General features: G+C 39.2%; 1 protein-coding gene across 2 annotated transcripts in view; it reads right to left on the minus strand.

The window, feature by feature from the left end:
• Positions 1 to 1,288: 1,288 nt before the first annotated feature.
• LOC119489501 (adenylate cyclase type 6-like) overlaps positions 1,289 to 23,102 on the minus strand; it is a 43,658-nt gene continuing 21,844 nt past the window's right edge. For both annotated transcript variants that reach the window (XM_037772021.1, XM_037772022.1), the window contains exons 4-24: positions 14,677 to 14,826; positions 13,578 to 13,699; positions 12,658 to 12,769; positions 11,886 to 12,013; positions 11,608 to 11,766; positions 11,153 to 11,294; positions 10,012 to 10,140; positions 9,889 to 9,917; positions 9,655 to 9,802; positions 8,852 to 8,949; positions 8,102 to 8,189; positions 7,883 to 7,999; positions 7,633 to 7,791; positions 7,301 to 7,476; positions 6,646 to 6,672; positions 6,500 to 6,529; positions 6,275 to 6,407; positions 5,797 to 6,060; positions 5,489 to 5,693; positions 5,276 to 5,400; positions 1,289 to 4,107 (exon numbers count right to left, since the gene is read on the minus strand). In XM_037772021.1, the coding sequence (XP_037627949.1) occupies positions 3,979 to 4,107; positions 5,276 to 5,400; positions 5,489 to 5,693; positions 5,797 to 6,060; positions 6,275 to 6,407; positions 6,500 to 6,529; positions 6,646 to 6,672; positions 7,301 to 7,476; positions 7,633 to 7,791; positions 7,883 to 7,999; positions 8,102 to 8,189; positions 8,852 to 8,949; positions 9,655 to 9,802; positions 9,889 to 9,917; positions 10,012 to 10,140; positions 11,153 to 11,294; positions 11,608 to 11,766; positions 11,886 to 12,013; positions 12,658 to 12,769; positions 13,578 to 13,699; positions 14,677 to 14,826 (2,670 nt within the window). In that variant the 3' untranslated portion in view covers positions 1,289 to 3,978. The remainder of the gene's footprint in view (positions 4,108 to 5,275; positions 5,401 to 5,488; positions 5,694 to 5,796; positions 6,061 to 6,274; positions 6,408 to 6,499; positions 6,530 to 6,645; positions 6,673 to 7,300; positions 7,477 to 7,632; positions 7,792 to 7,882; positions 8,000 to 8,101; positions 8,190 to 8,851; positions 8,950 to 9,654; positions 9,803 to 9,888; positions 9,918 to 10,011; positions 10,141 to 11,152; positions 11,295 to 11,607; positions 11,767 to 11,885; positions 12,014 to 12,657; positions 12,770 to 13,577; positions 13,700 to 14,676; positions 14,827 to 23,102) is intronic.

Below are 23,102 nucleotides of genomic sequence, written 5' to 3' on the forward strand. Positions count from 1 at the left end.
ATATTTTTATCTTACAACTTTTATTAAGGAAGTCTTAAACTTAAACAAATAATTCAAATCGACTTACAACCTTTCTATTTTACAAGTCAACTGTTCATACATCATAATGTAAGAAGTCATCTTGCCACCTCTCTAGGGGTCAGAGTGGGGTTGTCCTGCCCCCTAGAGGATATGAAAAGAACTGCATCTAAATTTTAGGAGATAATGGTCTTCATGTGAATAGTTGTTTAGTAACTGGACCATGTGGAGTTCTTTACCTGATGCACAGCAGGTGACCTGGTTGTCTAAAACTGAGAGACATAACAGTGCTTGCAGATGGTTGCTCAAATTTACAAGCAGCAAAAATCAAGAAATGTCAAGCTGTTCAGGAACATTTCATCACTCAAAGAAAGCAAAGAAAACATGTTTTACATTTTTCCTCCTGAAGAAATATTTTGCTGATATTTCAGTGCAGAAAGACTAAATCCTGAAGGGGTCATGATGGACACAGGATTGTTTTCTCAGGTCACCAGAGAGACACAGGAAGTCAAAGAAATTCTCAGGCTGGATTTGAGCACTAGCTACTCAAACGAAATGTCCCAAAATTACTTCATTACAAAAGTCATGCCTACAAAAGTGGCAGATTAGTGTGTCGAAATTCAAAAAGGCTGTTACTTACCATAACGTGCCTGTAGATGCTGCAAAGTGGCACTCAGTGGTACCGATGATCCTGCAGCTCTGCAACTGGATATTGGTTTGGTTTCCTGTGCTTTCCAGTGTCCTTGTTTTGGTGGGTGAGTCCAAACAAGGTGGCGACTCTGCAAAAAAAGCCTGAAGTATTCTTAACCAGTCTGTTTATTTCACAGTAAAAATGGCGACTAGTGAACATCAAGGCATCTCTTTTTGATGTTTCTTACAATTACTGTCATCTAACTTTGAGAATATCTTGTTTGCAGGCTTGAGTTGTCTAAAATACTTTATAATGGTGCTGATAAGGTTTGATTCTGTGAAGTAAGTGAAACTTTGTGCACATGGAGTGGCCTGTGTGAGTAACTCTAAACACACCAAAAGCAGGGATGTTGTTCCCAGTTACAGGGTCATTGGATACAGTCAGTATTATAATATTATATCATAATGACTTAATTTTAAAAGCTTAGAAGAATCTAGATGTGGTTATTAAGTTTGTGTATACCACTTTCTAGTTATTGTTATTGCATAATGTATGACGGTCCTCTGTTCCTTTAAGCCACAGGTAATACATATTTGCAGTACATCTAACAACATTAGTAAATATATCGACACGCAAAACAGCCATTGATTTTTTTTAATTTTTTTTTCTTCAAGGGGAAATGTTATTTTTCTCTTTGTCATAGTCCTCAACTCTTCTTGTCCTTCAACTTTGCAAAAAAACACTCCCCTTTCAACTCCTCCAACTCAGGGAAAATACAAATAAAAACAAAAACAAATAGGGAAGGATTCATCAGGCCTGAGCAAAACACTGTTTCAGTAGTATGGGGGACAACCCTCCTCCCGTCTCCTGTCCCCCCCCACCCCCCCAAAAAAAACATCCCAAGTTAACAATCAACACAAGTCTATGGACAGCCAATAGAAATAGAATACATACAATGCACATTTTTATAAACTCATGTCCAAACTCTTTGCTTATATGAATCACTCTTCATTGGTCACAGTTCACGTGAGAGTTGGTGATCTCCGTTACATTACTGTCTTCTGGTGCCCCCCTCCCAACCCCCCCCCCCCCCCTATCATTGCACAGGAGGGGACCAATAGCACAAGGCTGCGCGAGCTGGCTTTGGTACAAACATGATCAACTGTTGGTTGCCATTGTGGAGTGTGGCGGAAGAGCTAAATCAGGGCTGATTCTCTCAATTACAAAAGCTGAAGCTGGAGATCATTGCAATGATGAGAATGTGTACTGGAGATTATTCTCGACAAGCCCTTATCCCTTTTTCTCCGTCCAAACATCAGCAGTCCAGGCACTGTTCCTGTTCACTGATATATACTATGATTTGTTTTATATTAACTTAAGGCAATCAAACTCAGCTATTAGTACTTCTACTGAGTGAAGGGGGAAATAATACAATAAATATGTTTATTAATTCTGTCCTGTTCACACAGTGTCATTTGTTACTACCGAGAGGTGAATGTGTGGGAGGGAGAGGTCACCTTAAAGCCTGACGGAGATTTACAATACTGCAGTAGTGGCATAAATAAAATAAAAAAAGCACAGTGAATCATCTGTATATGTGTGTGTTTACTGCTATGCTTATGTGAGCATACACCACTCGGGTTCTGCTGCAAAGGCAGCTAATGGTTATTACTTGCTATACATGATCACACCTATCGCCAGTTGAAATACTGTATTGTACATTTCGGATTAAACAGCAGAATTTGTCGGCTGCAGTTGATCAGTTGGTACCAGTGAGCTTGAGCTTTACAACTGGCGTTTTACAAGAAAGCGTGCTGGTCTTTGATCCTTTTTCATTGGAATGGAATCATCATAATAAGCATAATAATTAATCAGAATCATCATAATAATAATAATAATAATAATAATAACAACATTAAGAATATACAAATGATGGATACAGAAGTGATACAAAATACCCTACGTTTAAAACAAACAAAAATGAAAACAAGATCAGACATGCTTCAAAGCGGTTATGTTTGGCAAGAAAGCAGTTTTTCGTTGTATCATAAAAACCTCACAGTGAAAATAGTTATGCCCCTTCAGGATTACAAAGCACAGTATTCAGTCAAAATCAATATATATTTCTTTCCTTCATCTATTCTTCTTCATAGAAGAATCAGGCTGTGTGGTACCACTGCGTTGAAATCCGAGGTCCCCCCCCCCCCCTTGATGGCTCTGGATCTAAGTTCCTTCATTTCCATTTGCACCCAAAAAAAAATACTTCTCTGTAAGGGAAGGAGCAGTCGATGATAATATATACTGTAACGGCTGAAACCAGCTGGCTGCCCAAGCTCTAAGGAACCAATCTGACATGAAATGAGGATGAAGAGGATCCCAGCTGGAGCTGCTTCTATTCCTCAGAGATAAAAATATAGATTTCATATATCACCTTCTAATAACATCCTTAGTCGTCTTTAGTCATTTTGTTTAGAGGTTGAGGCAACATCATAATTTAGAGTTAAAGTGATCAGCTCTCTGCTGCCTGAATGACAGACCAAATAAATTAATTGTACATATTGTATGAAAACAATGAAGCAGCCTGTGCTGCCAGCAGTTGGCCAAAAAGACAGAGGGTTCAGGCCTTCTGCCTAAAAAACAGAGGCGGTGATCATTGCTGACTTTAGCGAGAACATATCAAACATGTCTTGCCTTGCTTTTAGTAAATACTTTAGTCTTTGGTCAATATATTCCTCTTCAGTTTATACATATATTCATACACACACAAATATGCAAGTACATACACACTTATAAACGTGTAATAAACTGGATATTTGTGCACGTATCTATTCACACTTTTTCATAAAGGACCTTTTGCACAAAACATCGAGATCAAAATAAATAATTAATCCAGAAACAAAACATGAGTACCTGTTCATAATTCATGTGAAATAAAAAAAAAATACCGGAAGAAAACAAAAGTCAAAGTAAAAATAAAAAGTAGCCTTATGTACAGCGTTAATCTTCTTTTGACACAGGCTAAAAGGCGTAGTTTTAAATAAACAGACTTTGCATCTTTCAAGAAGCCTGAGAGAGAGGCTAGACATGAGAAAAACACGTGTCCTTCAACATGTGTGTGTGAGCCAAAATGGCCGTCAAACGAGAACATTTTCCTCTCATCAAGAACACTTTCCTTTTTGAAGTCTTTAAAGTTTTTTTTCCTCTTTACTTGGGATTCAAGTGATGGCGTCTCTAGTTTTTTAGCCGTTCGCTCACACTGTGAGTCCTTGCTCAGTGGTGCTGTGTCCTTGCAGTGGGGGTCATCCCAACATCTGCTGCTGCCACGGCTGCTAACTGTTGGGCGGCCCTTCGTTCAGGAAGTAGGTCGTCATTTCCCCTTTACCTTTGACTTTAACCACCCCGCGATGCTCCAGCACGTACCCTTTGTTTGCAAGCACCTGGTAGAGGTCTGTAGTCACCTGGGAGCAGAACGGAAAAAGGCCAGATTTATATGAAGCTGTGTAAATATTTTTCTGATCAAATTAAGGAACACATTTTTTAATGTGGAAAACTACGAATGTTTATTATTTTATTTATTTTAATTTTCTCATTTAAAATTTTGCAGGTGGAAGGGTACTCATTTCAGCTCTTATGAGACAACAATAACTAAGTACTGTAACCTTCATTCCAAAAATAATGACAGTAAAAATCTCCATTTAAATCTGCTCTAATCAATACCAGTATTCACACATAGTCATTGGGGGCCAATTTCTGTGACAAATTTATCATCAAAATACAAATGACTATTCATAAAACTATCTTCCTCAGCTGCTGCCTATTGGCTTGGTTGCACAACATTTTTGGACTGAGCTGGCTGCTTGGGTGGTTGTGAGAAAGGTAAATTATCTCAGCTGTAAAATCAACAGTGACTCAATGTGACACAAGAGTTCTTACAGTAATCTACCAGGTATTCATCAGACACTTAGCGGAGACTTTATCAGACACACCTGTACAATCGAATGCGGTTCTGCCTTTAAGTCTACTATTTATTTGGTAACACCTGGAAGCAGCTTGACATCCACATTTTTCATATACGTATGTTCACATTCTATGCATCATTTTGTCATGCTGATTGTCTATACTGTAATTTGATCATGTTGGTCTATTCTGTACACACATCTATTGCATGTCTGTCCGTCCTGCGAGAGAGATCCCTCCGCGGTTGCTTCCATTTTTTCCCTGTTCCAGTTTTTTTGGGGATGTTTGAGCACTGAGGTCATAGTTAGTGGTGGCGTTGTATTGGACTGTTTTATATTCAGAAGCATTTCTAATATTGTGCCTCTCTGAATATAATATACCACCTTTAACTATGACCTCAGCAATAAACAGAACTGAATGCACAGATTTATGACAATCAACAAAAACTCAACATTTTAAACTTCGGAAAAATATAATGGAATTGCAATATATTGTACAGGTGTACCTAATGTAATAATACGTTATACAAACAATGTTTCATAAGTATTGTTGTTGCTACCTCAATTTAAATCTTAAATGTATTTCAATTTTTTTTTTTTAAAACCAGCTTGACTTCGCTTTAGAAACCTATTTAGTTCTGAATTTTATCAGTTGTTAAATGACGCCTACCTGTATGCAGTCAGGTACACCTGTGCTGTCCATACGACTGGCCACATTGACTGTGTTTCCCCAAATATCATATTGAGGCTTCCGCGCACCAATAACCCCAGCTACCACTGGCCCAATGTTCAGACCTGGGAATTAAAGACAAAAACATTTCACTGCATCAACAAACCCGTTTACCATGTTAGAAAACTTTCCAAACATTTGAATGTCGCCTACCTATCTTCATCTGGAAGTTGTTGAAGGAATGCTCGTTGATGTACTTCATCTGCTCCCTCAGTCTCATGGCGTAGTCGGCCAGTGCAAGAATGTGTGAACGGCCCTCCTTGTCGTAGGTGGAGTCATTGAGACCGGACGCCGCCATGTAGGTGGAACCGATGGTCTTGATCTTCTCTAGCTGCCTGTACTTCTCTTCACTGATGATCTGAGAACAGATAGTGATCACATTTGTGCACATTTCTTTTTTAAAATTAGCAGTAAGCAAAGGTCAAAGGGACGACACACTGAGCTTTACAAACAAACTTTACCTCGTCAAAGTCAGCAATGATCTCGTTGAGCAGCCGGAGACACTCCACTCCCTCGTTGTTGGCCTCTAGCTCCACGTAGAATTCAGAGAAATTGCTGATGGAGGCGAACATGACGGCCACACACTCACAGGACTGGTAGTATAGCTCGTCGTTACGCCGTTCACGTGCCAAAAAGTGAGCGGCTACGTCCTTAGGCAGAATATTATGGAGGAGGCGGCGATTGTAGGCTTGCAGTTCCTCCATCTCCTCCTTCTCCTCTGTGGCCTAGGAGTGAAGGTTCTTTGTTAGATATATTCAGCGTTTATGAATGCTGTAATAAAATGTCTGGCAGGGTCGAGGTGTAGACAAGACTGCAGATATTCTATTAATAAACTGTGAGAGAGCTCAATCATCTTCATCAGCTTCTGCAGAAATGTGAAGAGTCTGGGTTTGTAGTTCACATGGTCAGATGACACCCTCTAGTGGACGCTGTACATACCTGTAATTTCCACAGGAAGTCGAGGCGTGCGGTAGATTCGACCTGCTGGGCGTGCAGGTACAGTGCCAGGACAAAGACTGTGAGGATCACTGGAGTCATGACCCTCAGGGACACTTTGGTCACAACAAATGGGCTGCAAAGTGACGAACAACACGGTCACATTAATGGACAAAAGCTTTGAGATGATAGAATCAGAGATAAAAAAAACACTGAATGTAATCTTACCACTGGGTTGAAGTTTCATTGAAACTGGACCTAAAATTAAAAACATTAAAAAAAACATTCTGGTCAATACAAATAAAGCAAATAATCGCTATAATATTATAATAAAAGTGTTTCTTTTGAGTCTAAATAGAAATTTTAATTCTTACCATTCAGCACTGGTTTCATTTAAATCACTAAAAAGGATAAAAACAAATAACATTAGAACACATAATGGAATAAACAAAACTCTGACATTTAACTAGAATAATATTATATATTCAAAGTTGCTTTAATTCATGGCACAAATAGGTCCAAACGTCCAAGTCAGGCTGGGTATTGTTTCAAAACGTTTGATATTGGTGCCAATACAATACCTTAGTTTTGATACTTATACCAAAATACTTTTTTGATACCTTTATTTTACCTTTATATACCTATATTTTAACATGCTCATATTCCCTATGTGAGCATGTTAAAATATTTTTGTCATGATACAAAATACTGCCAAACTTGCTCAATGCATCAGGGCTGATAAAAAACATTTTTTATCTAAAGTCTAAAGTAGGAAACGTTTACGGATTTAGATAAGAACATTCCTGATAAAAAAAAAAAAAGTAAAAAAGACTCCGACCAAGCATTCGATGCCAACTTTCAATTCCCTAGATACACATTGATAGTCAGTCCGGTATTCAAAACGTATTGAGGTTCAATACCCAGCCCTACAATCAAGACAAGAAAAAAGCTGCCTGTTTTTTATACATATAACATTATCCTGTGCCCCCCCTCCCCTCTGCATTAGCATCCACAGCCTGTAGCCCTTACATGGCATTGGCGGTGACAAAGAGGTCTGCGTTGTCGAACAGTGCTACTTGTGGCCACTCCACCAGCAGCAGGAAGGTGAGCTGGATGAGCAGCATGAGGGCCAGCTTCCCTATGCTGCTGATCTGCAGGAACACCGAGCAGGCCAGCAGCGTCAGTAGCACACTGTAGCTGAAATACTGGAGAGCGGCGTCACAAAGAGGTTTATTATCAACAATAGATCTCAGAGAAAAAAAAGCACAAATGCAAATGTGACATTTTCTTTTTTTGAAAAGGTTTGACCAGTAGCGTGGGGGAACACAAACGGTGAAGTGGCGACATAACAATGAACTCACCTCGGGAAAGGGGCAGGAGGGGCCTTCACTAGGACAGATCTCTAGACCCCCATCAATGGACACATTCAAGCTGCGGATCAAACAGGGCGTCACCAGCGTCACGGAGGTGTTCAGCTTCTCGGCAACACATTGTGCCAAGCTCTTGGTGTCACAGGCAAACTGCAGTGGAGCCAAACATACGTACACATGTATTCAGCATGATGTTCAACAGTTTGTGTATTGTATGGATATGCTGTCTCCTTAATCTCACCATATTAACGAAGGCAGAGATGAAAACGAGGATAATGGACAACACTCCAACCAGGGTGCTGTTGGTGCGAGACTGGACAATCTTCTTTGAAACAGTCTGCATTGCAGCTGGAAAGAGCTACGAGAGGAGGGAAAAGAGACGATTTACACATTAAACACACAGTGAATGCACATATTAGCAAAAATATCTGTTTGTGTGTGTTTTGAAAAGCTCCGCTACCTTGATGCACGAATATATGGCACAGATGAAAAGGATGTTGGCGAGTATGACGAAGATACTGATGTAGATTCCCAGCATGACCGGGGTACTGCAAGATAGAATGCATAAACACGGTTATAGAGAAACATTTAAGGTGCTCTCACAGCTAAAGCTGTCAACTCTTTTGCATGCGACTGTGTAAGAGCAGATATATGTATATATTCTGAGCATGAATTCAAAAGCTCATTTATATTAATTCATCTGCTGATTGTGAAATGTTAAGATCTAGTTTTTCTATGTTTTATATACAAGTGATGAACACACATATGTATATTTATGCAAGATCTTTCACTAAAAGTGAAAAGCTGATGTGTTGAGCTTGTGTCCGACTGTATTTTAGCATTTCATTAATAAAACGTAACACTAGGGTTGTAATGGTATACCGATATCACTGATGTTATTTTTCATTCAGTAGTTAGATGCATTTTTTTCATGTTTATGTGTCTGTTTATTATTATAGGATCATTGTAACTGATAATAATAATAATAATAATAATAATAATAATAATAATAATAATAATAATAATAATAATAATAATAATTCTGAGATGGTTCTGAGAATAATTTTTTGTGTGTAAATATATATATAAAATTAATAAATAAATTATTCATGTATTTATTTTACTCAAGTGAACCAAACTATAGGTGTGAAAGCAACCTTAAAAAACATACTGGTGGATCTACAGTTTGTGAACAATGTGAAGTACTCACTGTGGAAAAATAACAATCTGTATGAAGGATATGAAGCAGAATACTAGTAGAGTACACGCAACATAACCTCCAAAACGATCGTCCACCTTCTTGGAATACTGCAACAGGAAACAGCAGAAGAAGAGAGTCAGATACATACATGAATTATATCAAAGATGCTCTATAACAAAGATGACTTATTACAAGCTCCGCCAATTGTTTGAAATAGTATTCACTTCCTGTCTCCTAAGTGGGCGTGGTCATGGCGTGTTTGCCTCTCCCCACCCATCCCCCCTCCTCGTTTGGAAGTATTGTGAACATTGTGTGGATGGATGAAAGTAGACTGGATAATATTTGCATAATGTATTTATATTTTCTTTTGCTAACATTAGATATTTACACAGCTAACAGACATATTTAGCATTACAAAAATTAGATAGTGAACGTTAGCTGCCAGATCTCGCCAGAGTGTGTTGCTGAGAGAGAGAAAGGTCTCGAACAAAGTTGATTTTCTCCTGATTTGTCCGTCTGAAAAATGTCAGAATGTTCGGAAGATATGAAGCTTGTGAAAAATGCTCCAATATTTACTTTGGTGACTATAGGGTGAAAGACAGTCATAATCTGTGCTCATGTTCACTTCTCCCATTGGAGTTAATAGACTCAGGACATGCCGCTAATCTCCTAAAGGGGCGATACAGCGGCAAAACCCACGTGACACAGATACAGGAAACTGACTCTCAGTGCGCCGTCTCCTTTACTGAACTGTCTCTGATTATATTTGAGTTGAAGAAGCACAGATGATAATCAGGGGTTTTAGTCTGAACCTTTTTCTCCAGGCTAGATGTCTGGAAGGTGAGCAGGAACTTCTTAACGTGGTCTTTTCTTAGCTGGTCAATGCTGCGAGCATCGATGGCTCGCCCCAGAAACTCATCCACCTCGTCCTCCGGGTTCATGGCCTCCTGAACACAACGGCTGCAAAAAAGATAAAATGTTGTTAATGAAATCCAGTGAAGCACATGTCACGTGACCACAAGTACTCATCAAGAGTCAGTACTCACTTGTCTTTACTGGAGGTCTCATCAATCCCCTGAAGAAGAAAAGAGACACAAAATATGACTGTCTCAGAAAAGCTGCAGCCCGGCGCTATCACCGTGAAGGAGTCTATTGTTGCTCATTCTCACCATTTGTCTGAAGACTTTGGAGTCTTTGGTCCTGGAGAAGGTTCTATCGGGGACCCAGCGAGGCATCAGACCCTCATTAGAGTTGGCTCTCGTCCGCTGCATCTTCGCCATCATCGCCTTCTCCTCCTTCTGCTCAGAGGGAAGAACATGAAGGCTTGACCAACTGTTCTCATGCAACACAGTCAATGACAATACAAGTGACTAAATACACCAGAAGAGCACTTTTTCATTTTATTATCACGCCCACGAGGGGAAGTGTGCAGTCAGTTCAGGATCTAGAAAGATTACTTCATTCACAAATCTGTCCACTCTCTCTGTTTAGATTATGCATCCTTCACCATTCTTTATGTTACAGTTATTCCAACCTGCACTTCAACACCACCAGCTTAAAGCTTCTAGACCCTTAGCTTAGTTACTCAGTGGGGATGCGTCTGTCACTGCCAGCCCTTTCTTTCTACATAGAGTTTGCCATTTCATTTCATTATAAATTTAATTTATATCTATTTCAGACAGAAAAGAAGGTTAAGAAGCGTGTGCTCATTTGTAAACAATAATAATAATTCACAATTAAAAGCCAGTATTCTATTCATTTATGGAACCGTGCAATTCACTGCATTTTCCACAACACTGTCCTACAAATATTTCAGAATAAAAGCCTTGTGTTAACAATTGAAGGGATTCTATCCACAGAAAAACGCTAGAGGGCTTTTATTTTGAAAAAGAAACTGGAAGTGTTGAGTTAAAACAATTTTTTTTACTTTTTTCACGTCTGTGACATATTCTACAGATATAGACATTGAAACTGTAGTACTGTTGCTGGTATGATGTCAATATACTGTCAAAAGATCATTTTCACTATTTTATGTTGAAAAGGCTAGACCTAATTAATATGTGCAGTGAAATGCAGGAGTGGCCTACTCAAAGTATGTGCTAAAAGTAATAATAATAATGATTTAAATAAGGTTAAAAAATAAGGATTAGAAGAAGGGAATACAAAGGATAACATTTCAAAATAAAACAATTATGAATATATTTAATATAAGTATTAAAATGCATATTTTTGTACAGCAAAAATGCCAACAAGATGCCATAATAAACGTGTTATATCTTTATTAAGCGGTGTGTGTTTTTGTGCACTGACCCGTTTCTGGCTGCAGCCGAGAACCAGGAAGGTCTCAATGCTGTTCTCCTTCAGATACGCGTTCCTCTCACCTCCAAAACCTGGTTCCACCTCATAGTCTCCGTTAAGATACTGCAAAGTGGCCTCAGTGACGTGGATCCGCCTACAGAAAGACACAAAGACTAGGAATTACATCAATTATATTTTTTTGTGCTTTTCGAATACAGAGAAGTATCTTTATTATCTCTATATTTAATAATAAATTAGTCAAAAAAAGTTATGCAGCATTTTAAGTGAACTTCCTTCACTTTATCGGTTATAAAGAATCTTAAAGTGTCTTTGTAAACATGTTTTTATCAAATAAAGGAAATACTGTTCACCACCAGTAAATGGTGTTTACAGCTATTGTACCCTGTGATCATTTTTATAAAAGTAAACTGTACATGTATGTGTGAACCTGTGTTTATTTCCCTCACCCTGCTTTGCCTCCCGCCTCCATGTGATTGGCCAGCGTGACATCATTTGACCACACGTCAAACTGCCACTTCCTGAGTCCCAGCACGCCGCAGTGCACACGCCCGCTGTGGATCCCAACGCGCATGTTAACGTTGACCCCCGTCACCTCGCGCACCAGCCTGCAGACACACAGCCCAGGAGATCAGCATCTCCTCCGCAGCGGGAGGACAAATCTTTGCACAAGACACCAAACAAACTCCGAAACAAACACACGTATGCAAAAACTATTTCCACTCACGAGATCGCCTCTATCATGTCGACGCCCATCTCCACGCAGCAGTGGGCGTGGTCGGCCCGGGGTTCAGGCAGCCCGGACACACAATAGTAACAATCACCCAAAATTTTAATACGTAGACAGTGATTCTCCTGAGAAAGAGAGAGGGAAAAGGGACGACAGAAGATGAAAGTGTTAGTGTCTAAAAGGACAAAAAAAAATAAAGGAATAGTTGGACATTTTGGGAACTGTAATATCTGTCTGTTGTCGTCAGAATGACGCTTCAGCCAAGATTAGCTAGTGTAAAGACTGGAGGCGAGGGGAAACAGTAAACCAGGATCTGGTAACATAATCCGACTATCAGGAAGTCAAAAGCTATGTCCCAAAATGTCAAATTACTCCCTTAAGACTAGTTTGTATGCATCCGCCAACAAGTTGCAGTTTACATCCATGTCTGTCCAATACGTCATCACTTAATCATTTTATCCTGCTAGACATGTGTGGGATATTGTCATAATTAGCATATTCATTCTTGAGTTATGGCCAAAAGCATGATTTGTGAGGTCACAGTGACCTTTGACCGCCAGAATCTAACCAGTTCATCCTTGAGTCCAAGTGGACGTTTGTGGCAAATTTGAAGAAATTCCTTTGCGGCGTTCCTGAGATGTCGCGTTCACGATAATGGGTCGGATGTACGTACGTACGGACAACCTGAAAACGTAATTCCTTCGGCTATGGCTGTCGCTGGCTTGGAGGCATAAAAACACAACAGACATATGACGCTGTGGATCCTTACCGATGCCAGCTTGTCGAAACGGGCAAAGAGTTCATTGAGTGTCATGACCAGCTCCTGAGCCGTGCACTGAGAGGCCAGGCTGGTGAAACCCTCGATGTCTGCAAACAGAATACTGAGGACGAGATAAAAGACAGAAAATAAAACACTATTAATGTTTGACTAAACTTATCAAGCATCCTCATTTAGGTTCAGTATGGAAGTTTTAGCGTTAGCAACTGTGCAACTCTAACAGACACTGATCATATTTCCATCACTACGCAGCAGCAGCAGCAGCACTAGTATGTTGCAGTATGTTACTATCAGGGCTGCTGACCTTGAGAGAGGCAGGAAGTTTGACCTTAAAGTCTTCTGAAGGAGATCTGTGCCAGTGTGTGTGTGTGTGTTTGTGTGTTTGTGTGTGTGTGGGTGTGTGTGTGTGTGTGTGTGTGTGTTTGTGTGTGTGTGCAGTTTGTTTGCTCAGTGCTGTAATTGAATGTGTGCTGAAGCTCTCTATCTTTGGGGATTATCTTATCTTGGCTGCTGGTGATTAAGTATTCCCTCACTAGTGTTAATTAGCCTCCACTCTGCCAAACCACTCTACCCTCTTATGACTCTGTGAGCGCGCTTGTGTGTGCGTGTGTGTGTGTGTGTGTGTGTGTGTGTGTGTGTGTGTGTGTGTGTGTGTGTGTATGAATGTGTTGTGAATCATTCTCAGGAAGAATTACGGGAAAAAAAAATTTGTTTTGTGTTTTCTATGGGATTAAGCAACACATATTTTAGGTTTTGAGGATGACGTGACATCATAGTACACCATATCATGCACTCAAATATTACTACTACTACTACTACTATAACAGAAAACAGGGTTGATAAAGTAAGATAAGTTTTAATTCATGGATAAAGCATGAACTCAAGCCCTGAGGCCAAGTGTCCCGGCTGACCTGACATTGTCGTGTTTCTGGATATAGATTTTATGGAACATCATGTCTTCCTTCTTGGCATTGATGTCAGCCTTCATCTCCATGGCAACGTGCCTTGGCAACACTGAAAGCAACAGACGTTCCTGGAAAAAAAAACACAAAAAAAGGAAATAAAATAAAGATTGTGTCATTCACAATATTATTGTCTATGTGCACTGTGTATTTCTTATTTTAGTCACAAGGCAACATGTATAAGACTTAAATGCACAGTATGTAATTTCTGCCGCTAGGAGTCTCTCAATCAAAACAATAACAAAAGACAGATTTTGATGACGCCGTGATTGCTAATGAAAGTCGATCTGACGTGGCTCAGGCACAAATCATATTCACGAACATGTTATGTATTAAAGTTAAATATTCTAAATATAACGTTCACTTAAACTGATATTGTTTCAGGTGGGAAGAAATTCTTTGTAATGTCGGTCAACACAGGAGTCACAGGATCTGTTTACTGATTGTCTGCAGGTCCTCTCTGCTCGCATTTCGCCACTAAAAGCTAAACTTTTCCCAACTTTTGTTTGGCTGCACTTCGCGGGAGCATGCCGACCGTCATCTACTGTAACACCCAAACTATTCCGTTAATACGGAGTGTGTTGCATTAAGGGTTGTTTGTAGCCTTCATGTTGCTAGGCTAGCAAATTAATTCAAGTCCTTTTATAGTGTGTATTTTAGAGTTAATCCAGTTCAAACTATGAGAGTTTCTGACTGCTTGTGCTCATGTTTTGCTGCCAGGAAGGAAACAAATTCCTGATGTCTTTCCTGCAGAAACTGGACCAGGGACCGGATCATCTCTCAAACAGACAACTGCCAGTAACGGCCTCCAAGAGCCCAACAGGAGAGTGTATATGAGACTGATGTGAAGAATTAGCTGCACTTGAAAACCCTACTGCACAAATGTGGGATTATTATTTATTTATTTTTACGAGAGAAAAGGCGTCAAGGTTGAGGACTTTTTCCAAAAATAAGTGTTGGAAATAGGTCTTATATTCTGGCCAACATGGTTACACTGTATATACATAGACAGATGTGTATATATGCATGTGTGTGTGTGCAGGCCTACCTGTTGTTGATTCTCCCTCTGCAGATGTAGTCTGGCCTGGATGTATCCTCTGGTCTCCTGGAAGGCTTGTCTCTGAGAAACCTCAGCGGGGTAGTGGGTACAGATACCGATGATGTTAGTGCACAGGAAGATCAGGACATTAGCGCTCACCTGGAGATACAAGAGAGGAGAGAGGGAAGAGGTCGTCAAGCTTAAGATATAAGGCCGGAAGGAGGATACTGCTAATCCTGCAGAGGTAACTCAGGGAGTGATTGGATCATGATTTAAGCATAAAGGTAAGCAGGTGTAATATTCTGCAATATTCTCATAAAATAAAACACCGATAGTACTTTCTCATCAGACTACACATTCATTTCTCATGTACCAGTGTTGTTGTTATTGCTTTTGGGACAAAATGGTTTCATGAATCAAAACTTCAGTCATTACTGAGAAACAAAAGCACACAAGATGAACACGTTTAAATTGTATAAATAAATATTTGAAAAAAAGTCAGGATGTAATTTGTTTTTGTGGATTCAACCTTAAATCATAGTAAAACTGGTTTCATTGACAGTAAGATAGATAGATTGATAGAGATACAGTACAACTCAAGTGCTCGACTTTACGGGAAAACCTTTACAAAAAGACATAAAAACATGAACTGGTGATGGGGTTTTATTGCACTCTTTGTAAGGGTTACATTATTGATTATCTTTTCGCAAACATTTCTGTTCCCCATCTCTCTCAAGAGACTCAAGACAAACTGTATACGTGCATTAAGGCCCCTCCACACACTCTGATTTTGGGCTGTCTGAGACGAAAGTTGACAATCCTGAGAGAAACTTGGCTGATTTGACCAAATTCTCACAATGTGACTGCAGCTCCTGCCCACGTCTATAAACCAACCAATCAGAATAAAACATAAAATGACGGAGAATACACTGGTTGGTATAACATTTCTCAAGGGACATTTTGAATATTTTATGGGGTGAACATAGAAATCAAAATGATGAAGGCAAAACGAAAAATAGTTTGTGGCATTTTGGCCAAACATGGTTTATTGCTTTGCTGCATTTTCAGGTGGATAATGCAAGCTGACAACGTGCTTCTGCTCTCAACATAATAGCGCTACGATTCACCACACAGGCATCGCACAATTTGACATAACTCAAATTGATATCGTACAGTCTGACACAGACTTCTACCAAGATTTTGTTAGCCCAATCTCACTTTTCATTTTTATTCAGAGGATGTTTTCGGCTGTAGATCAGTGAGTGAAATGAAACAGAAACATGTTTATCCAAATATTTGGGTCAAAGCTTTCTATAAATATAAAATATGATTCACATTCTTTTAAACACACCAGTTTAAATTAGCTTTGTCTTTCACAAATCTTTGTGATTAACCTATTGAACTCACAATACTCAATGATTACACTGAGTTGAGTTGTGCAGAAATGATACACCCTGTATCAAACACCAATAAGAAACAAAGAAAAAGGTTTGAAGCCTTAATTCAAACAAGGTTTTGCTATTTTACCCTGCAGATATCCCATAAGATCAGTTTCCAAAGAAAATATTTTGTACTTCTTTTCTTTCTCAAGTAGTTATGATCAATACTTAAACAGTGTGTGGCCAGAATCTTTTACACACTGACATCTCCTGGGTGAAAATGGAAATACACAAAAGGCCAAGGGGTTCTGGTAAAGCTACGATCACAACCACAATCACAATGTTTGTTAATCAAGTGAATACAGGTTCATTTATTTATGTGGAGGGGATTCACGTAGTCTCATCCAAAGAACTCTAAATCTAGTCTAAAAGGATCTTCACCACTTTCATGTAACATGTTATGTGCAGAATTCATATATTAGCTATAATCAATAGTAATAACTCTTGATATAAATACATATACAATTTCCAGTATTAATATTCTAAATGTTCCAAATCTGGACAGATGTTTAAATCATTGCAGCATAATACTTCTAATACAACAACATTCACTATCTGATAAAGTAACTGAACTGACAGCACATGCTATTATACTGTATATTATTAACATCAGACCTTTGAGAAGTGTTTGTTGTTGTTTTTTTTATTAGAACTTAAGAACCAAATGTCCTTTAAACCACACTCACAACATAAATCATTGAAGATTAGAGGGTGGGTGCTACGCTTCTGCGATGATCAGCTGTAACCGCCTTATGAGAGTAGTGCAGAGCGGCGGCCCTGAGCTACCCAGTGGGACACGTTCACGTGCATTAACATGCACTAAAAGCAGCATGGCCGGCCCGGCTATGTTAACAACGCACAGAGCTCAGATTACAACGGAGGGAGAGAGTTCATTCTCTGCTCAAGTAGACATTACTCCTCTATATCTTTACATAACAAATAGATGTTTACTGCTATATTAATGCCCTGAATATTGTTTAGAACACCTTTAAAAGCTCCACATATTATTCCCAAACTGTTTCATCACAAATCGTTGCGGTATCTGGCATAAAATTATGGTTTGTTTGTTATTTATTTTAAAATATGCATTTCCGGCAGAAATGCAACAGGAATACTTACATTTTAAATTCATTAAAATGTTTCATATCAACGTATTTTTAAATCAGAAATATCAATTTAGGGGTTTTGTTAAAAACATCTAGATATAGAATTAGAAAGGTGAATACAGGAGAGAACTGTTGATGCTTTAATAACACATTTAAATAATAAAGAAAACACAGTAAGACCTCTGAAATTGAGAAATGTAACAGAACAAGTCTAATTGGTTGTCGGAAACTATTCTCTTTTTCCAGCCCCAAAGACCGGTCTGGAGAAAAGTTAAGTTATCTCAAGTAGCCCATGTTGAATGTACAATACTTCAAACATTTTTGACAGGCCTAACAAAAACAACCTTTTTTTTCTTCTGCTTTTATCAAAACAATCCAACTTGGTTTCCAGAATTATTTTTAACACCCTTATTCAGCATGATCCAGGTCACTTTGGGTCCCTTAAGTACCTTTCATTGTTAAGATAGATTGTTCTTCCTCAGCAATTCGTGTTTGATCACCATGCTTCCTTTACTTTTTGAAATTTCCCCGGAAAGTTTATCCAAAGGTGTATGAAAGCAGTCTAAATGTTATATTTCACAATAACGAGCCTTCAGCTTTGAATTGATCTGTGTGTATCTTAACATAAGCTTCTGCTCCACATTGTGTTTGAACCTTGTTTATTCAGTGGATTTCCTGCACTTTTATTTTATTATGCCGTAGTGAAGTCACTAGTGAAGTCAAATATTACTGTTGTTTACGGTAGAACAAGAGATGATAAAAAAAAACCTGGTGCAAACTTCCTGTTCTAATATTAAATCAAAAGAAATGTACATGTAAACAGAAGAGCATGCATTAATGCAAATATACAGTGTACACAGTGGCTACAAAAGGACTAATGAGAATAACAGAGGATAAAGGTGACCTAAGGTGACATAGTTTACAGAGTACAAGAATAGAAACAGATGGGTAATGGAAAGATGAGTTCAAAAAGAAAGCAAACAAGGCGTGGGGTCAAAAATAGACCAGCAGCAGCAGCATAATGGACAACACAGATAACATGGAAGACTGACAGATGTTGAGGGTATAGGAAGGAAATAAGTGGAAAGGAGCAGGATGAGGAAGGAAAAAGACTGAATGTGAGCATGACAAGAGTGAGAAGAGTACGAGTGAGATGTTCAGAGAGAGAAAGAGAGAGAGCAGGACAGATATGGGCCACAGTGACATTAGGCAGATGGCTCGGAGCGCTCAGCTCTGTTTACATTACTCTCACTGATCAAGCAAAAACAGCCATGAGACAAAAGTGAAACCTGCAGCAGCGCGATGTGTGTTTGCAGGTGAAGGCCTCCCGTCAGTCTATACGTCTGTGTGCAGACTTTGTGTGTTTTCTCTCCAAATGCAACGAGCTGCAGCTACTGTAAGTATTTATCTGTTGAGATTCACTTAACATGCGTATCACACTCCATGCGTCTGAGCTCACAGGCTCAAACTAATTGCTTGCTTTTCTCAAGAGGGCAAGGGCTAGTGGGTTTACAGAGTACACAGTAAGGTCCTGTGTTTACGCAACAGCACTCCGCCTCTTTAGGAGCTCTGCTTGGCAGCGTTTACCTGCTACCTGTACATGCTCCCGGTGCAGGGCCGCGGCACCTGCTCCTCTGAGCTCAACAACACACTCATTTGTCTAAACTCATCACTTATTACCTTATCCTGCCCAGCCTCTCTCCTGTTCCTCCGGTTTGGTCCAGCACCATTATAATCATACCGCTACGCATTATGATCTGCATTGCTCACTCCCTCTGTCAGGTAGAGTTCATGACTGAGTTACCAATATGATTACGGCCCTACTAAAAGGGTTATGTTCAGTTTGTGGAGACAAAAATAAACCGGGAATTGAACATCACGTCACTGTAACATCACATAGTTTGTTTTTTTGCCATAAAAGCAGTCGTCATTTCCCCGGGAGGTGGGTGGAGAAGGGTAACATGATGGAAGCAGCCAGCCAGTCTGTAGAAAGGACCTCAGCTTAATCCCGGGATATCAAAATAGCATTATGTAAGAGCTGCTCTGATCTAGACAGGACAGGCAAAACAACAGTACACACAACATAGATTAAAATGTATTTTCCTACAGAAAGCCCCCGAACAGCTTAGGGAGGATGTGCAGGCTTAATCAATAAATGATCAACATGGCTCTATGGATGCATTGCTGAATAAATGACCACCTCTGTGCTTAACAAGTACACTGCATACCTGAAATACCCCCACAATGAAGTTAAAAAACTCTAACATACATTTAAAAGTACATTTTAATTACTGTAATAAAGTAGGTGTTAGGAAAACTGTGAGATATGATCTGTGATATTTAGAGTGTTAAAGAATAAAAAAGGTATTTTAAACCATCATGGGGGATCCCAAAGTTTACAGAGATAACAAATACATGTGAATGAATTTTGGGGAAATGTGCATAAATCAAAAATATTACCATTTGATGGAATGGTGCAGCTGTAAAAGTCCTGCAGTCTTAAGTTTGAATATTTCCCTCAGTGTAAACATCATATAGCTTCAATGAAGAGCTGGAACGAGCTGATGCAGAAATATATGTGACACTGTCTCAGATAGTGTGAACTAAGATGATTTTAACAACCTTAAAGCTACTTAAGGGGGGGATTAAAGTGGAAAACTGGATGTTAAGGGGTTAACAATTGCATAATTCTCATATGAATTATGAGAATAAGAATGTGTGAGCTGTGTTTGTGGCACTCACTCAATCGATCACTGTGGGTATATTAGTTTAACATATTGTAAGGCTACTTTAACTGAAACATTATGGAAGTTCAATTCTGCCACAAATAAAATCCAACCCCTTATGGCCTGATGTAACTTTTTATTCCTCATAATCATAAGATACTATTATGAGATACTTTATTTAGAGTGTACGTGAAATGACTTGGTATCTTATAATTATGCTGAAACAAGGCTAAGGCTGCATTCAAACCAGATCAGGCAGTGCAAAAAGGCAAGTCTTCCTATTCATTTTTAATGGGGGTAGTGCGTTTTGGGCTGCGGCGGCCACAGGGGGTGCCATAAAAAACCATAGCGGCCTGTGGCGGAAAGGTAGAAACAGAATCAACTTTTCAAGAAACGCAACCTGACGTCACACTGCCAATGACAGAACCGGCGATCCAGAGCTGTACAACCCAGACATGAAAGGAACAAAAGACGTGATTTGTTGCAGTTAATGTGCCATTAAAGTGACTCTCCCACACCGCCGCACAACCCTGCGGCAAATAGTCGCAACGCCTGATCTGGTGTGAATGCAGCCTAACTGTGGGGCTGCTCTTCGGCACAGCTGTGCTTTGAGCTAAATGTTCCCAAAGACAAAGCTACATTTGTCTGTGCAATATCGTTGATGCAATATACACCTAAAGTGCAACTTTGTTTACATTTATTTATTTATTACATCTACCCTACCTGTTTTACAAGTGCAATTACCTCTGTTTACATTACATCTATTTTTATATTTTATACTACTAGTGTAACACTTCTGTTTATATTTATTTATTACATCTACTTTACCTGTTTTATTTGCTTTATAACTGTGTGTGTTTTACCTGTTATATGTTTTATCTGCCACGTTTAGTCTTGTCAAGTATTTGTTTTAAAGCACTGACTAGAAGTGGTAACTGTGAATCTCGTTGTATTTAATACGATGACAATAAAGCTTTCTATTCTATTCTATTCTATGTTGATATTTAGCAGGTATAATGTTTATCATGTCCATCATCTTAGTTTAGTGTGTTAGCATGTTGACACTTGCTAGTTACCACAAAACACAAAGTACAGCTGAGGCTGATGGGAATGAGTTTTGCATGTATTTGGTCATAAACCAAAGTATTGGACAAACCAAAAAAATGTTAATGGCATTGATGGTGCGAGAGGAAAAGTCCGAGGATCACCAAAGTGACTGCAATTCATCCTGAGGGCGACATGAAGGTTTGTAAAAATTTCATGGCAATAGTCAAAACCACAAATGTCAACCTCATGGTGGTGCTAGAAAAAAAGTCAGGGATTACCAAAACCAGTAAGATACACCCTCCGGGGACCTTGAATGTATTTACAGAATTTCAGAGCAATCCACCCAACAATTGAGATATTTCAGTCTGAACCAAAGTGGTGGACCAACATCCCCAGAGCCACGCCGCTAGCATAGCTGGTGGTGGTGTAAAACGAAAATACAGGTGTCTAAACAAAGAAGTGGCAAATGCAACAACGATATCCACCAAATGCCTCAGCAGCAACACTGCACCCTCCTTCCTCATCCAAACACAACACTCACCACCACCCTACACCTCACGAAACCGCTCTGAAGCTACTGTCTCAGAGTTGGACGAGCAGACGAGGATGAGAGGGGCGCTAATGGAACATTCAGAAACTTTATTTATAATTTTTCTCCTCCTTTATGATGGATTTTAGCAGCCATTTACTTTAGCAGGAAGTCTCTGGTCCTGACAGTGAGTCTATAAACATTGACTTTTAAGGCCATCAGGCCCCTTTTCAGACTGGGAAAGAGTATTATGTGAGAAGGAGAGAGCAATGTGAGAGGACGTGGACAAATGGGACATTTAACAGCAACCTACAAGACAGACACAAATGTAACGTACTTACATAAGATTATTTAAAACAGATATAGTCAATATTTTTATCAACAATGGATCGCATGGCGACTTGTATGTGAAAGGGGCCGTAGCGATGAACCCACAGAGCATTATCACCCAATTCAGAGCATCTTTTAGCTCATTGTTTTGGTTTTCTGACCCACAATTTTACGTTTGTGATTCACTCTCACCGCTCTCATAAGTTAGCGACTAGCTTGTGAACACAGTGAAGCATTTAACAACTAAAGAGACAGATATTTTCTCAGGAGTTGGTGGAGACCAAAAACAGAGCTAAAAGAGAGAATATTGGACTTAAATATGCGAAATGTCCAAAAACTAGGGCTGTCAATCAATTAAAATATTTAATCCTGATTAATGCATGATTGTCCATAGTGAACCGTGATTAATCACAAATTAATTGCACATTTTTTATCTGTTCAATATGTACCTTAAAGGGAGATTTGTCAAGTATTTAATACGCTTATCAACATGGGAGTGGGCAAATATGCTTGCTTTATGCAAATGTATGTATTTAATTTTTATTAGAAATCACTTAACAACACAAAACAATGACAAATATTGCCCAGAAACCCTCACAGGTACTGCATTTAGCATAAAAAATATGCTTAAATCACAAGTGCACGATACAAGTGTATCACGTTCACTTTGACAGCCCTACTAGAAACACGACTCCAAATGAAAGCTAATGTTGCTCCATAACTGTATGTGTAAATAAGCAACTGTTTGCTAACACCAAACCAACTAAAGTTGATTATATGTCAGTGTTGTGTTCTCAACTTTGTTTCCACTGCCTCCAAGTGGCCCTTTAAAAATATCTGTTATTGCAGGTTAAAGGGTCAACATAAAGGAAAACTGATCAACAGGAAAAGCAAAAATAGTCTGTCTGTGCAATGAAGTAATTAAACAAGCCTCTCCAAAACAGACAGTAGGATGTGACTAATAGTCAGCACTCACAAGCCAATTCCATTTCAAACCAAACAATCTTAATCAAACTGGCTGAGGTTTCCGGATAGTGCACACACAGTGCTTCTTGCAGAATGTCAGCTGAGTGTCTCTTTTCTTTTTTCTCAGCATGTTCACACAGCAGTAGGTGACCCGACCCCTCCTTTAATTCCCACATCCTGCTCTCCATCCCACTTAACAATACTCAGCCAACACCCAACACTGATCACAGGAAGGTGTGTACGTGTGTGTGCATACATGCAAATGCATAAAATTAAAAAGGTCAGGGAAGAT

Source organism: Sebastes umbrosus, chromosome 6 (assembly GCF_015220745.1).
Source record: "Sebastes umbrosus isolate fSebUmb1 chromosome 6, fSebUmb1.pri, whole genome shotgun sequence".
NCBI classification, from domain to species: Eukaryota; Metazoa; Chordata; class Actinopteri; order Perciformes; family Sebastidae; genus Sebastes; species Sebastes umbrosus.